Source organism: Pelophylax lessonae, assembly GCF_965119305.1.
Source record: "Pelophylax lessonae genome assembly, chromosome: 3".
Classification (NCBI taxonomy): Eukaryota; Metazoa; Chordata; class Amphibia; order Anura; family Ranidae; genus Pelophylax; species Pelophylax lessonae.
In genome coordinates this window covers 111008718-111024497 of record NC_138770.1, presented here as the reverse complement: position 1 = coordinate 111024497, position 15780 = coordinate 111008718, and the positions used below count along the sequence as shown (strand labels likewise).

The 15780-nt window shown below is 45.4% G+C and overlaps 1 protein-coding gene across 1 annotated transcript in view; it reads left to right on the top strand.

The window, feature by feature from the left end:
- Nucleotides 1-14070, top strand: part of CYP39A1 (cytochrome P450 family 39 subfamily A member 1) — a 169369-nt gene extending 155299 nt beyond the window's left edge. The window contains exon 12 of the mRNA XM_082249199.1: nt 13832-14070. Within this exon, the coding sequence (XP_082105325.1) occupies nt 13832-13903 (72 nt within the window). The 3' untranslated portion in view covers nt 13904-14070. The remainder of the gene's footprint in view (nt 1-13831) is intronic.
- The last annotated feature ends 1710 nt before the right edge of the window (nt 14071-15780 follow it).

Here is a 15780-nt window from a genome sequence, read left to right as displayed (position 1 = left end):
AACAGTGTTGACAAAGATGTACAAAATGTCATCTGCTTTACATGCAAAAAAAAAATAATGCAATTCTGTGTAGTCAGTCTGGCCATTGAGGTAACCCTACCATACTACATAGCCAGTAAGACTGAGCCACCATTTTCTATTACAGCTTTGCAGCTTCCTATGTGTCACCTGCTCATGTGGACAGTGAAAGACCATCATGACCCACCTGCGGTTCTCCACGTGTTCACATCCTTCTGCTTGCATCATTCTTTGTCAGGGCACCGCAGTCCATGCTAGTGCAATGTGCTGCAATGCACATCCTTTGATAGGTGTGTTTGGCAGCCATTTACAATAAATGGCACAGCATCATACCAACACATTACCCGTGCTACAGGCGTTACTGCAATGCCAATTTATGAATCTTGGTAGCCTGCCAACCCTCTAATGCAGGCATGCCCAACCTGCGGCCCGGGGGCCGCATGCGGCCCAGAACCGAAGGCAATGCGGCCCACTGACAATTTTATTTTTCGCTGGGGAGGAAGGAAGTTGGGTCGGGAGCATGGCCACAGCGGCTTCCAACTAACAGTAGGCAGAGGCTGCCTCGAAGGGGAGGGGAGCATGTGCAGTGTTTCTGACTCCTACCACCATGACCACTTCAAATCATAGAAGTGGTGATGGTGGTTACAGTGTTCCTTTTAATATCTCTCAGAACATGTAAACCTCTGTATACTGATTCCATTTCATTTGATCATCCTCTGGTTGTGTTAAATTAGTGCGGGGGGCGCGGCGGCATTTTATTACTTATGTACCTTAACAATAGTATATAATTTATATGCCGCCCGAGAAAATTTCTCTACACTCAATGTGGCCCAGAGAAGCCAAAAGGTTGGACACCCATGCTGTAATGTAAATACACAGCAGGCGTTTCTAACTAAACTGATTGAAAGCCTGACTTGAGGTTGAAGGGCAGTAAAAACATGAGGCCTCGTGCACACTGGACGTTATCAAAACGCCAGTAGAAAGCTTTAGCTGTAGGAGGAGTTTTTCAGCTTTTTTGCAGTAGCAATTTTTAGCGTTTTTCAGCTGTAGCGTTTTTTTAACTTTTTTTTAGCAAAATTATTCTCCCACAAAAGCTTAATGCTCAAAAACACTGATAAATGCAGAATAGCCAAGTTTTTTGGCGTTTTTCAGTGTTTTTAGGCTTTTATCAGAGTTATGCTGGCCATACACTATAGGAAAAATCGGCTGAAATTTGGTCATTTGGACAGTTGGTTCGTTTTTTCGGCCAGTTAATGGGCACAAATCGGTAATCAATTGATTTTTTTGAGCCAAAAAATGGACAAGTTTGGAAATTTTCTGCCGAATGAACGACAAATTGAAAAATTAATGTGTTTCTCGTCCAAACTGTTTGCACTAGGTATATGTAAAAAACTGATTATTTATGTCCATTGAACTATTTATCAGTCATTATATGATGGCACGATCATCTGCTCTCACGGCCGAGTATTAGTTTTTCAAAAATGAGTTTGAACGATTTTTCGTATAGTGTGTGACCAGCATTAGAGGGTTTTTACAGCTGAAAAACACCTCAAACCCACTAGTTCTGGGTTTTCCCAGCCAGAAAACGCCCCTGCCAAAATCTGCTGATAACAGCCTATGTGTGTATGGACACATAGGGTAACATGCTGGGGAGTTTACTGGCTGCAGAAAAAAATGTCTGACGCCAAAAACAGCAGCTGTAATAACGTCCTGTGTGCATGAGGCCTGAAGGTTGAGCCCCTCTCCCAAACTGCAAAGGCACCCGAATAGGGTTATGTACCTGTCACAGCCACAAGAATTATAGCCCCTGTCTCGCTTAGCAGGCAGTACCACCTGACCAATGTGACCCATTCACCCGCCCATCATAAGCAATGTGTGCAGTTGTTGCATGGTGGCACAGCCTTTTAGGGGTTAAAACAAGGCGGTGAGGAGTCGGCATATAGCCTCCTCACTGTCTGTCAGTACCTTTTTTTTGTGTTGAGGACTTTACTACTGCTTTAAGAACATGCAGGTTTTTTTAAGTTGATCTCCAGGTTTTAGTGAAGTTTAAATAGTTTATTTGCATCAAGCTATCCAACCACCTGTTACCTTCACTAACAGATGCAGCGGCTGGGGGCACTGTTGAAAAATGTATGCTACCTCAGCTACTGTGCACACAATATACAATATAAGGAACTTTCCATCTCACTCCCAGAACAAAATAGAGTTGGGCTAAGAGCTGCTCACAGAGGGCTTTGTAGTCTATGAATGAATGGAAAGCTTCCTCTGATTGACTGAGGTGAGTGCATAATGTCACAATCTCTGACCCAGCCAATTCAATTTTTTTCCGGAAGTGGGACTAGAAGTCCCCATCCCACTGCCGGATCACCGCTCTGTATACTCTATGTAGCTGAGGTTATATACAGGTTATACAGTGCACACAAAGCCCCTGCATCTGTTAGTAAGGCTAATGGGTGGTTGGACCAACATGGTCCAAATGAACTACTTGAACTTTACTAAAAGCTGAAGATCAGCTTTAACCACTTGGACCTCTGACCCCCTTGGCACGACCAGACCATGTTTTGCTTTTTGGCACTCATTACCTTAACCACTTCCCGACCGCCTTTCGCAGTTATACTGCAGAAAGGCGGCCCTCCTGCGTAGGTATACGTTGGTCGCGCACCTGCAGCTAGGGAGCGAGCGCATGCCGGCGGCGGCAGCAGGGACTCGGATGCACGGGGCAGGCAGCTCTGATTGCCGCCTGACACCCGCGGTCGCTCCCCGCTGAGAGAGGATGACGGGCAGCTGTTGTAAACACAGTTGACTGTTCTTCTCCCTGGAATGATCACAGAGCTTATGTGATCTTTCTATATAGGAACACAGGTCTCTGTGATCATTTCACAAGCCACGCCCCCACAGTTAGAATCACACCCCTAGGTACACATTTAACCCCTTAATCACTTACTGTGTTAACTCCTTCCCTGCCAGTGTCATTATTACAGTAACAGTGCATATTTATAGCACTGATTACTGTAGTAATGTCACTGGTCCCCCAAAAGTGTCAAAAATGTCAGTTAGGGGTCTAAAAACATGCACTGCCATTGTACTAATGACACTGGCTGGGAAGGGGTTAAAGGATAAGTTCACCTTTGGGAACATGTTACATATTCTGCCTGTTTTTAGGGTGGAACATGTACCATGTTCCCAAAGCTGCAGCCGCTGCTTGGTTCTTTTGGAGACGTCTTCACTTACATTCTGCTGTGTTTATGGGAAAGGAAGTAAAATTTCATGAGAACAGGCAGACAAAAAAACTGACCAGGGTCTTAGAGATAAATTCCAGGTATGGAAATTTTCACATTTATCTTTGTTCAGCTTGGACCAAATGTTTATCCACCGTACCTGTGGGATCCCTGTGGAAACTGGGGGCCATTTTACATGTAAATGTAAAATTTTCTCAATAAATGCAAAGCATTCACTGCTTGCATGAGGACGAGAGGCAGGGCAGTGATGTCAGAACCTTCACCTCATCCAATCAGAAAAAACTTTGCATTTATTGAGAAAATGCAGTGTTCTCTGAATGGCGCCCATGCCAAGTGTGCATCTGTATTCACTATGCAGCAGGGCAGCCGCTCGGCACGGGACCCGGAAGTAAGTGGAGATCACTGGAGTAGCGATGTCTACTACAATAATTTCTCTTTTGTTCATTGATGGACACAGCTCCTTATCTTCCTAACCATTGGGTTATGCTGCCCCCTACAGGAGTAGGACACTAGGCAGGAAAAAGCTTGACTACGCCTATGGGGCAGTCCCGGGGGGTATACACCCACTCTCAGCTATAGGCATTCCTTTTTTTTCTGCCTAATCAGGAGTAAGGACCTAGTTCCTTGCTGTTATCACTGGTCCTGGCAATTTTTTCCTTTTAAAATTGGATTTTTTTCTTAGCTTTGTTATTTTGTTTCTGTGAGAATCTACCATCTAGATCCTCTGGATCTAGATCATCCAGTCCATCGCCTAGTCTGGCCAGCGAGCGGGCCCAGGCCTCAGCTCTGCGCTAGGTCGGCCGCGACATAGCCCCACTGGACGGGGGCTGGCCTGCGAGTTAAACGTCTAGCAAGGGAGCATACGACCTGGCCTCGGCCTGAGTCGCAGCGTTCCTCCTGGTCAACAGCCTCCCCTATTCCGATGGAGTGGTGGTCTGTCTGAAGAAGTGCCCACCCTGTTCCTGGTATGGTAAGTAGCTGTCCCCCCTTTAACCCTGGAGGTTTTTGGGGTGGACGTTGGTCCTCCCTGGGATGGTCGGACCCCTGGGGTTCCCCTCCTTCCCATGCAGCGCCCCCTCCGTTCTCGGGGTGCTTTGCAGACTGTTAGCACCCATCTGCCCACATCCGCTTCCCCTCCCATACCTTTTAGATCGGTCTGGGGTGTCAAGCTGGCAATGAGATTGGGGGGGGCACGCCGCCGGTGACCAGACGATCAACCTTTGGGAGGAGGCTGTACCTGGTGGGGGCTTCCCTTTCTGCTGGGATCGTGGTCGGAGCTCCTGGGTCCCCCTGGGCCCTTGAGAGCCACGTAGTACCGTAGGGGCCGCCTTTTTAGTGTAGCCTTTGGTACTACTGATCGGCGGCCATGTTTGTGCAGTCTCAGTGGCCATTTTCTTGAGGTTTCTCATTGAAAATAGCAGCGGCCATGTTTTTGGAGCTGTATGTGCAGTGATTCGGCAGTGGGAGCCCCTCCTCATCCCATAGTGCGGACTCCTGGATCTTTCTCTTCCTGATCACCGCATGGTGTGCAGTTTGCCGGGTGTTGTAAGTGCCTGATCGGTAGTGGTGAGTCTTTTTGTGGGGTTCTCTCCCTGCTATAGCAGCGGTAGTGATCTGTGCTGGGCCTTGTGGTACCGCCAGCGCGGTGGAGGTGTCCCTAGCAGTGTTATACACTTTTTTGTGTGGGTCCCCTTTTCACTAATGGAGTCCCTGGAGCACATTTCCCCACCTGATCCCCTCTCAGAGGCTGCCAAACCCTCCGGGTCCCAACAATCCTTGACTGCGCTGACGGCGTTCCTGGAGTTCTTAGTGTCCAAGGTGGATTTGGTCCTGGGAAACTGGGCAAGCAAAAAGCGTCCCCCGCCTTCACCTGCTTCATCTGTCTCATCAAATCCTCAACCTGATTCGGCCGCCACAGACGCATGCCACCCTACTGGGTCTGCCTCCTCGCACCCTGCTCAGATAGTGAGAATGATTCCTCTGCTCCTCTAGCCGTACATGAAAAGGCTATATGTGATGCCCTGATTGTGTCAGTGCGTAAAGCATTTGGGATTGAGGATGCAGCTGATGCTGCGTCGGAGGCGCCGGTCCCTTTTGGCACTCACAAGCCCTCCAAGGCGGTGAGGGTGTTCCCCTTTCCTGCTTACTTTAATAATATTTTCACTAAACAGTGGGGTTGTTCAAAACGCACTTTTGCAATCCCTAAGTGTTTTGCGCTGCGGTATCCTTATGAGGATTCCCTGCTTAAAAAGTGGACGGTCCCACCTTAATTCCTGTAAAGGAGTCCCTGGCCTTTAAGGATCCGACTGATAGGAGGTCAGAGGCTCTGGCCCGCCATATGTTCATTGTGGCTGGTTCGGCTTTTAGGCCAATATTTAATATTGCCCTGGTGTCGCAAACTGACCGAATGGGCTAAACTTTTACTCCAGGACCTGGAGGAGGAACAGCTTCCCCCTGCCTTTGTGGAGCCGGCGGATCAGTTGGTCCAGGGGCTAAAAATTGTCTGTGATGCCTCTTTGGATGCAGGTCCGCTGATTTCTAGACTGTCTGTCTCAGCAATGGTCCTTCGGTGTATTATCTGACTGAAATGCTGGTCTGAATCATGAAAGTCAAAGAAGAAATGCTCCCATAGTGCATTAAAAGACTTCACATTTAATGGGTAAAAGATCGATTGCACTTACAAGAAGTTGAACATTGACAAGCATACAAGAGATAGTGCTGTGGCGTTCCTGCGGGCTTCGCTCCCCTAACCTGGCTTCTGGGAGGGAACCAACGGCCCTCCAACCAGAATCGAGAAGCATGATGTCTTCACCGCCGTAGACCACGCTCTACATGTTTCGTCATATGTGAAGTCGTCTGGGGGTTGGTCTGGGAGGCATGGCATCACAACCACTGCCTTAAATTGGGCACAAATGCCATCTTAATTCCTAGAAAAGTGCCCTTAATGCAGTGGACAAGGAAACAAAGGAAGGAACACTTGTAAAAAACCTTAAAGCAAGCCACCTAGTGGACATTTAGGTAATAGCAAAAATAAATAAAATCAACATAAAAGGATACAAGATCAAACATAGTTACATGTAAATAAAGCCGGTATCCCTAAAAATGAATAAAACCTATATAATCTTAAAAGATCATATTGACAAGATCACAATCAAATGAATCATAATGAAAATTGGAATAGAAGACCTGCAGGAACACCACAACTTACAAAAAATACATTAAAATAGCTGGCTCCAGTGTCCAGTATCATCATGGTAAAAAGTACAGACTAGGAAAAAAAATAAAAAAAATAAATAAATAACCACCCTAAACCAAAAAAAGGATAAATATAACAAGTGGGCACCCTCACGTGAAATGTCACATGGAATGCTCGCACGGAACAAACATTACCACCAGACAGCCTCATCTATTGGATAAAAAACAAGCTATCAGCCTGCTATTAAAATCAATGCATAATACCAGACAAATATAATGAATTAATCCACACACAGACAATTAAAAAAAATAAATAAAAAAAACTGAACTTATTCTAATGTTAAGATATGTAAAAATAAATTAAAATGTAAAATATTTTTTATATAGAAGATGGAACAGTGATCAATAATATTAAACTAACAAAGCTTTAAACACAATATTCAATAATGATTGTATAGTTGTTAAGAACAACTATCATACTTACATTGCTCCAAGTTGGACCAATGTAGCTATGTAAAAAATGCCATATCTGGAGTTCAGCTTTAACCATTCCCTACTCTATCCAAAAAGTTTTTTGGCTTTACATACACTTTAATGTATTCACAACTAGACCAATGTTTTTCTTGAATATTTGTGTTAAGCTCAGTTTCCAGGTGAAATATATCCTGTCTAGAGTTTCCTTTACCCTCCCTATGAGAAGTGTAAGATTTCCCTTTAATGATGTGACAAGGTAAGGCTGAATCTGGTTTCACAATAGGAAATTCATCATTGAAAGTGTCAGTGTCGTATACCAGTAACTCCATTCTCGAGTTCCTAAGATAATCTCCTTAATGAGTGTACAGGAAGGATTCCAACTACAGTACATCATATACCACTTGTAGGAAAACCATTACTCCATGTTCAGCAGCCAACTGCTTTATTTCCAGACCGCAGGATCCCTGTAAAGTAATGTCTGATTTTTTTTTTTTTAAAGGACTACTATAGTGAAAAAGAGTGTATTCTGGTGACTATAATGATATTATAAAAAAAAATAAAATTCAAGAATTCCTTTTTTTTTTTTTTTTTTTTACGGGCATTCGCTTATTTTTTTGTTTCTCCACATTTATGTACAGACCAGAAAAATTGACAGTACAGGGATTGGGAAAAAAAAAAACATTACAATGGCAGGGGTGCTTACAATGGACATATGGTTTATTTACTTTCCTAGCAGGGCAGTTTTTTAACACATAAGTCCAAATCTTTATTTTTTGCCTGAAAATGTCTTTAAACCCCCAAACACTTCCTAATTTTCTGAAAGCAGAGGTCCTGCAGAATAAAATGGCAACAGTTGCAATGTTTTATGTTACATGATCTACTGTTTTTCAAACGCATACTTTGGGGAAAAGGATACTTTTAAGAAAAGATACACTAAAATAAATTTTACTACACAAAAACACAATAACATATCCTTTTTTTTTTTTTGATGGGGAGTAAATAAATACCAAACATCTCAAGACTCGAAATTTGTGAAAAACTCTGGTACCCAAAATTTTCCATAGGTGATGCTCTAAAAGCCTTTACAGGAGATGAACCACTTTAAGACCGGAAGGATTTGCCCCCTTAATGACCAGGCCCTGTTTTGCGATTTGGCACTGCGTTACTTTAATGGACAATTGCGCGGTCGTGCAAAGCTGTACCCAAATAAGATTTTCCCACAAATAGAGCTTTCTTTTGGTGGTATTTGATCACCTGTGCAATTTTGATTTTTTTTGCGCTATAAACAAAAAAATAGCGACAATTTTGGGGAAAAAAAAGAAATTCACATTCTGCTATATGACATTCCCACAAAAAAAATGTAAAAATCAAGATTTGTTTTCTGCTACATATTTTTGGTAAAAAAAAAAAAAAATTGCAATAAATGTATTTTGATTGGTTTGCGCAAAAGTTATCGCTTTTACTAACTACAGGAAAGATTTATGTCATTTTTAATGTTTTTTTTTTAATGGCGGCGATCTGCGATTTTTTTGCGGGGCTGCGACATTGCGGCGGACAGATCGGACCCCTAACTGACATTTTTGACACTTTTGGGGGTACCAGTGACATTACCACAGTAATCAGTGCTATAAATATGCACTGTTACTGTAATAATGACACTGGCAGGGAAGGGGTTAACAGTATAGGTGATCAAGGGGTTAAGTGTGACCCTAGGGGAGTGATTCTAACTGTATGGGGGTTGGGCTTCTGAAATGATCAGAGACATGTGATCCTATATAGCAGGATTACATGAGCACTGTGATCATCCCAGGGAGAAGGACGATCGGCTGTGTTTCCTCTCTCAGTGGGGAGCGATTGCAGATGTCAGGCATTGGCTTCCCCGCTGACAATCGGAGGCAGGATTGCGCCATTGGCTGCGCACGCTTGCCCGCCCCCTAGCCCCTCCTAGGCGAGCGACATAGATCTACGTCGTTTTGCCTGTACGAGCCAGCCTGCCACAGTAAATATACAGGAGGCAGTCGGCAACTGGATAATTTAGAATCACAGTAATACCTCACGTGTGGTGCAACCACTGTTTACATATTCGATAGTGGTGCACTGAAATTAAAACTTTGGTACTGAAATTTACAGTTTTTAAAAAAATATATATATATTAAAAAAAAAAAAAAAAACTTGTATTAAATTAGACATGACAACTGAAGAAAATCCATACCAAGCTCACAGCTGCAGCAGCAGTCTTGAGCGTGTTTTGAACACCAGGACGTTTATATTGTACCTTGGTAGGTAAGGGGATAAATAAAACTGATGTAATAAAAGCCTAAAAAGTGTTTGCTGGATTGGGGTCTAATGTCATAAGGGGCCGGTTGCCCCTTTCTGCCAGCCTCCTTAGGACTTGGTGCAAAGAAAGGCTATAGCTGCAGTGGTTTTAGTAAAAACATTCATTGAGTAAATAACATGAACACCCAGCACTGCCCTTGCCCCAGATTGTCATTGTTAAACAGATGTGGGTATAATAAATGTACATCAAGTTTTGGGGGAGAGACGCCAACACTTTGTTGGCATCTCCAAGCTGGCAAATTGGTCTATTAGACCTCTTATTTCTCCCCTGCCTTCCATTTGAAGCTAATAAAGTGTAGATTGTGCTTCATTAGCTTCTTCCCCATTGACGTTTGCTGGGCTCCCTCTGTCCAACCTGCCATACCAGTCCCTGGTGGGCCATTCCCTAAGGCAGGCTATAAAAACTCTTGAATCACTAAGACCTGAAATGCCTGCTCTGCAAATAAAAACCAACTCCTGGCTGTTGTAGCAGCCTGGATAATGTTTAAAAACCTTGTCTACTAGCCGCCATTTATAAACATCCCTGAATAATCAGGTCTTCCGTCTTGCCTGACATGTACATGCTGTGTGGAAAAGATGTGTCTATCTCAGAAATGGATGGATTAAAATACAGTGCTTTGTCAAGTAAAACAGCATTTCATTTGTGTAGTTACCTGGAGTTCCACTTTACCACTCCTTTCTTTGCCCTTAAAGGTGGTTGTAAACCTCAGACACGAAATATGAACAGAACATATCCCTATAGTATGTACTTGTCTCCATTAGGAGCAATGAGTGTCAATTCTGTCTGCTGCCTCCTTCATCTGCTATCAGCATGAGTCTCTTCTGACAAGGTTTCCCAACTCCAAGACAAAAAAGGAGACCAGGGAGGGATCTCCAGCGCACAGCCTGTGATTGACAGCCTCAGCTCTGTACCTGTCAGGATGGCAGGTGGAGCCTGACTAATAGAGAGAACTCTCACCTGATGAGAAGGCCGTGGTTGCAGAGCTGGACGCTGGATGGACACCAAGGTAAGCACTCTGATAAGGACACAGGTTCACCTGAGGTGCGGAGTCTAAGTGTTAGCTGGTTTTCACCAGGGCCCCTAATGGTGGGGATAGACTACGCTGCAAGCTAACACCAGGTCGCGGTCCCCAGGATCACCCAGCCAGGCAGAGCGCAGGTTCTGGTCCAGAAGCAGAGAAGCAGACAAGAGAGTAGTCAGACGAGCCAAAGGTCAGGGCGGGCAGCAAGTAGCAAGGTCAAGAGGAAGCCGGGTCAAATAATCAGGAACAACAGGTACGCAGGAACACAGGATCACAAGGAAGAGCTGAAGATAACACAGCAACTTCCTGTAGTGACAGCTGTGTTTAAATAGGCCAATTTGGTAGCCTCGAGCTATACTGAGGTAGCCTCGAACCACACTGAGGTAGCCTCTAGCTATACTGAGGTAGCCTGGAACCATACTGAGGTAGCCTCTAGCTATACTAAGGTAGCCTCTAGCTATTCAAGGCACCTCTTCGTACACGCATGCGTATAGGCGTTCGCCGGTTTGCGGCACCATTGTGCCTGTGTATAGCAGTGGATCCCTGACAGTACCTGTGTGCTGAGTGAAGAGGGGTGTGTCCCTTCCCTCCAATCAGCTCTCAGTTTTCCTCACTGAGCTCTCCAGATTGTAAATGCAGCTCTCAACCTCCTTTTTTCTGACAGCTCAGACAAGTTTTATACATTCTGGATTTCGAACAGATGTAGAGAATACTGCAGATAAACAGATACAACTTATGCTGGAGGATTTATTTCATCTCTGTGTTTTACTTGAGGCCTATAACTTCACTTGGGGTATATATATATATATTTAAGGCAGGGCCAGCTCTACCATGGGTCCTGCTGGGTCCATTGGACCCAGGCAGAACTTTGAGAGGGGCGGCAAATTGACTCCCAGGATTTTTTTTTTCAGCAGATTTGTGTGTCATCAGTTTGCGGCGTGTTAGGGGCAGCATTTTTCCCATCTCATACTGCCACCCTCACGTGACCTTGATGTGCGCAATGACTTCAGACATCAGGGCACTCCATCTCATGCAGGGCAGGCTGGATCTTCTAGGGCGGTGGGTGTGGCAGACACAGGAGTGAAAGGAGGACAGACAGTGGACATTTGGTGGACCGGTCCAGTGCTGAGTTATGGAAGATAACAGTATATATAATATTTTCTACATTTTATATTTACCGTATATGCTCGAGTATAAGCCGAGTTTTTCAGCATGTTTTTTCATGCTGAAAAACCCCCTCTTGGCTTTTACTTGAGTCACGGCCTCACTTACCTTTTCCCCGGTCAATGCGCATGCACCGCCGCCGCTCGGGAAAGCCGTACACCAGGCATGTGCAACCTGCGGCCCGGGGGCCGCATGCGGCCCAGAACCACAGGTAATGCGGCCCACTGCCCCCTGACAATTTATTTATTATTTTTTTTGCTGGGGAGGAAGGAAGTCGAGTCGGGGGCAGGGCCACAGCGGCTTTCAACTAACTGTTGGCAGAGGCTGCCTCTGAGGGGAGGGGAAGGGGGAGTGAGGAGCGCTGCCGGATTACAAACAGAGCGGGAATCTCCTGCTTACCCGGCTGCCGCTGTCATATGATGCCCCGCCCCCTGGACCGGCTCCTATGATAGACAGCACATTGGTGACATCTATCATAGGAGCCGGTCCAGGAGGCAGGACTTTGCATGACAGCAGTCGCCAGGTAAGCGTGAGATCCCCGCTCTGTAATCCAGCGGCTCTCCTCTCTCTTCATTGCAAACTGCATTGGATGGGCATGCACTGGTGAGGCTTCATTGGATGGGCACGCACTGGTGAGGCTACATTGGATGGGCATGCACTGGTGAGGCTACATTGGATGGGCACGCACTGGTGAGGCTACATTGGATGGGCATGCACTGGTGAGGCTACATTGGATGGGCACTGATCAGGCTGCATTGGATGGACATGCACTGGTGAGGCTGCATTGGATGGGCACTTATCAGGCTGCATTGGATGGGCACGCACTGGTGAAGCTGCATTGGATGGGCACTATTTAGGCTGCATTGCATGGGCAGGCACTAGGTTGCAAGTGCCGTGCAATCTCCCGGCTGCCGCGGGAGACTTAGGATGTCTGCAGTCAGTGACGGAGCCACTGCTTCCTGCATAGTTCCAGCTCTGTCACAGGGGGAGTGATATGAAATGCACCCCTCCTCCGCCTGTGACAGGGGCCATACAGGAAGCAGTGTCGCGGGAAGGGCACAGGGGCATTTTATTACTTATATACCTTAACTATAGTATATTTTTTATATGCGGCCCGAGAAAATTTCTCTACACTCAATGTGGCCCAGGGAAGCCAAAAGGTTGGACACCCATGCCATACACATTCAGCTATTCCCAGGCCGGGCGGCGCTATTTTTAAATGTAAGGCAGAAACGTAAGTAAGACTCCTCTGCAGCACTGCAGGAAAAGGTAAGTGATACTCCTGTACCATGCCTGCAGCACTGCATATCCTGTACCATCAGTGCCGTATCTGTGCCATGCCTGTACCATCTGTGCCATCTCCTGTGCCATGTCTGTACCATCTCCTGTGTCATGGCTGAACCATCTCCTGTGCCATGTCTGTACCATCTTCTGTGCCATGCCTGTACCATCTCCTGTAGCATGCCTGTACCATCTCCTGTAGCATGCCTGTACCATCTCCTGTACCATGCCTGCACCTTCTCCTGTACCATGCCCACAGCCCTGCATCTCCTGTACAATGTCCGCAGCCCCTGCACCATGCCCGCAGCCCCTGTTTTGGGTCTTGTGGGGATCCAGTTGGGTCAAGTAGCTGCTGCATTTCCCACCCTAGGCTTATACTCGAAGTCAATAAGTTTTCCCAGTATATACGTTATAAGTTTAAGTAGAAGTATACGTTTTCGAGTATATACGGTTTATAAAATAATGGGTGTGGGGTACTTTTGGTGGGTGTGATTTTTTTATTGGGGGGGACATTTCATTCTTGGACCCAGGCAGCAGAATGTCTAAGGCCAGCCCTGAGATAAGGGTTTACAACCACTTTAAAGCGGAGTTCCACCCAAAAGTGGAACTTCCGCTTTAGGGAGTCCTGACCCCCCGACATGCCACATTTGGCATGTCATTTTTTGGGGGGGGGGGAGCGGGTACCTAGTTTTGACAGGTACCCGCTCCCACTTCCGCTCGGAGCGCCGCGGCGCCCTGAGCGGAAGTTCTCCTCTCCCCCTCCCTCCCTGCAATCTTCTGGGACACGTCAGAGGTCCCAGAAGATTGCCGGCCAATCACGGCGCACAGCGCGACTCGCGCATGCGCAGTGGGTACCCGGCTGTGAAGCCGCAAACTGTAACAGCCGGGTGCCCACAGCAGTGATGCCGGCGCCGAGGGAGAGGATCGAGGCTTCCGGCGGCCGCATCGCTGGACCGTTGGACAGGTGAGTAAAAGGCTGGAACTCCGCTTTAAGGAATAGTATAATGTCCATTTCACAAGTCTGGCCCTGGCCATTGGAGCAGAGAACGATGATTTCTGCTGTACCCGATCTTAAAATGGAATTTTTCTTATATTTTACAGAGTAATCTGCACTTAGTTGGGACCCAGCAGCCTGATGGACCCTGCCGTGTTACGTTTAAGCTAAGAGAATAAATGTGGAGCCTCAAGAAATGTAAGTATTTATCATTTCTCTATGACATGACCACTACTTCACCTAACAATATTATAACTCCCATCCTATGGAAAACTTTCTTCAGCTAACTTTGTGGTAACACAATGGAGCGTTGTATTCCATATGTGAAGAAACGCTGCTATTTTCTGAATGCCTAAAGCGATATATAATAATTCTGGGGGCATTCTGTACCCTGTGTGTATACGGAATGCCTACAGGTAGGTATATTGTAAGAAAGTGTCATTTTAACATTTTGTCAGTTTTAGAAAAAATCAGAATTGCAAATTGGTTGCAGATTTAAATAAAAAGGTAATTCTTATCCTTAAATTCTTATTTTTTTTTTTCTTTTAGTTTTGAAGAGAGTAAAGAATTAGAACCTCTGGCGAGAGAAATTTTCAACTCACTTTCTGTCCCGGTTACAACATTTTCACTGGGCAGGAAGTGATAACACAGAAGGCAATATTAATGCTTTTGTTTAGTAGAGGAAGGCTTAACAATTCTTCAGGTGATGAGGAGTGTTGGATTGCATGACGTGTATTTAAAAGTTTGATCCTTTGATTAGAATGGTAAACAGGACTAATAGAGATGGTGAATCTCCCAAATGGGGGCACAGACAGCAGTAAAAACTGACAAGGGTTCTACTCCCTCTCCACTCTATCCAAAACTAAATAGAAACCTTTTTCTTTAATAACACTTTAATATCAGACAGCAACAGGAATTCTAAGCATTATGGGAAATGTGGTACAGAGTACCTTCTGATAGATGAACATGACGGCACAGATAGATACCTGCACACTGACAGGGCTATTAGCATGGAAAGCTATTAACTGCTTTGCCATTGTGAGACATTAAACCCTATTTGTTCCCTTCTGTTTATAAATGCCACTGGAGAAATAATCCTTTGGTTGCCAGTACACCGGTTAATGGCTGTGGTGTGAGCTGTTCTCTGATGGTTCACATTACAGTCATAGTGTACAGAGCCGATCCAAGCTGCACTGTACCTTGTGATCCCTGTGACAGTCAATCAGAGATCGTGGATGGAAACAGTGTAGTATTTACGTCTGAGAGCCCTGAGAGTAGAAGGAATAAATGAATGAATGCTTCCTGTATAAGCAGCAGATATTCAAAGTATACAATGCATTAATTGTAGGATTGTTTTATACACTTTCACCCTCTCCCCCTACTCCTCTCCTATACGTCTGATCTATATCCTGTCTCTACGGGACCTGTACATTAACCCCTTCTTCCCCATCCACCCACTGTATGAAATCTGTACATTAACCCCACAACCCCCCCCCCCCCCCCCTTGTGTATGACCTGTACATTTAATATATCTAGTTCACCATTACATCCATGTTTAACCTCAATATCATTTTCAAAAATGAGATTACCTTAAGGTGTCTACTTTCCTAAATTCCTAAAAGGGTCATTTGGTGGTTTTCATACTATCCTAGCATTTATGCTTCATATGTTTTAAACAGTAGAAGAAACTATTTTTTTTTCTGTTTTTGCTTTATATTGTAAAAAATATTAAAGGAGAAGTTAGAGGTTTAATAAAAAAACAAACCCCAGCTTCCCCTGTTGGCTTTAAGCCCAAGAACTGAGTGATTATTTGACCTTCTCAGATCGGAAGGCAGTGACTGTCAGTCGCCGCTCTTTGCTCTGCCCCTCCAGTGCTCACTGGAGCACGTCAGGCTGGAGAGGGTGCAGATGCAGCTGACTTCTGTTCTCAGCCATGCACTGATAGCTGGAGCCACCTGTCAATCTGGCACCTGGGTGGATCCGGACAATATGGCCAGGATCCTTCCAGAGCCTGAAGCTGCTCTGCGCTGTCAGCTGATAGTGGGCTTTATCTGCT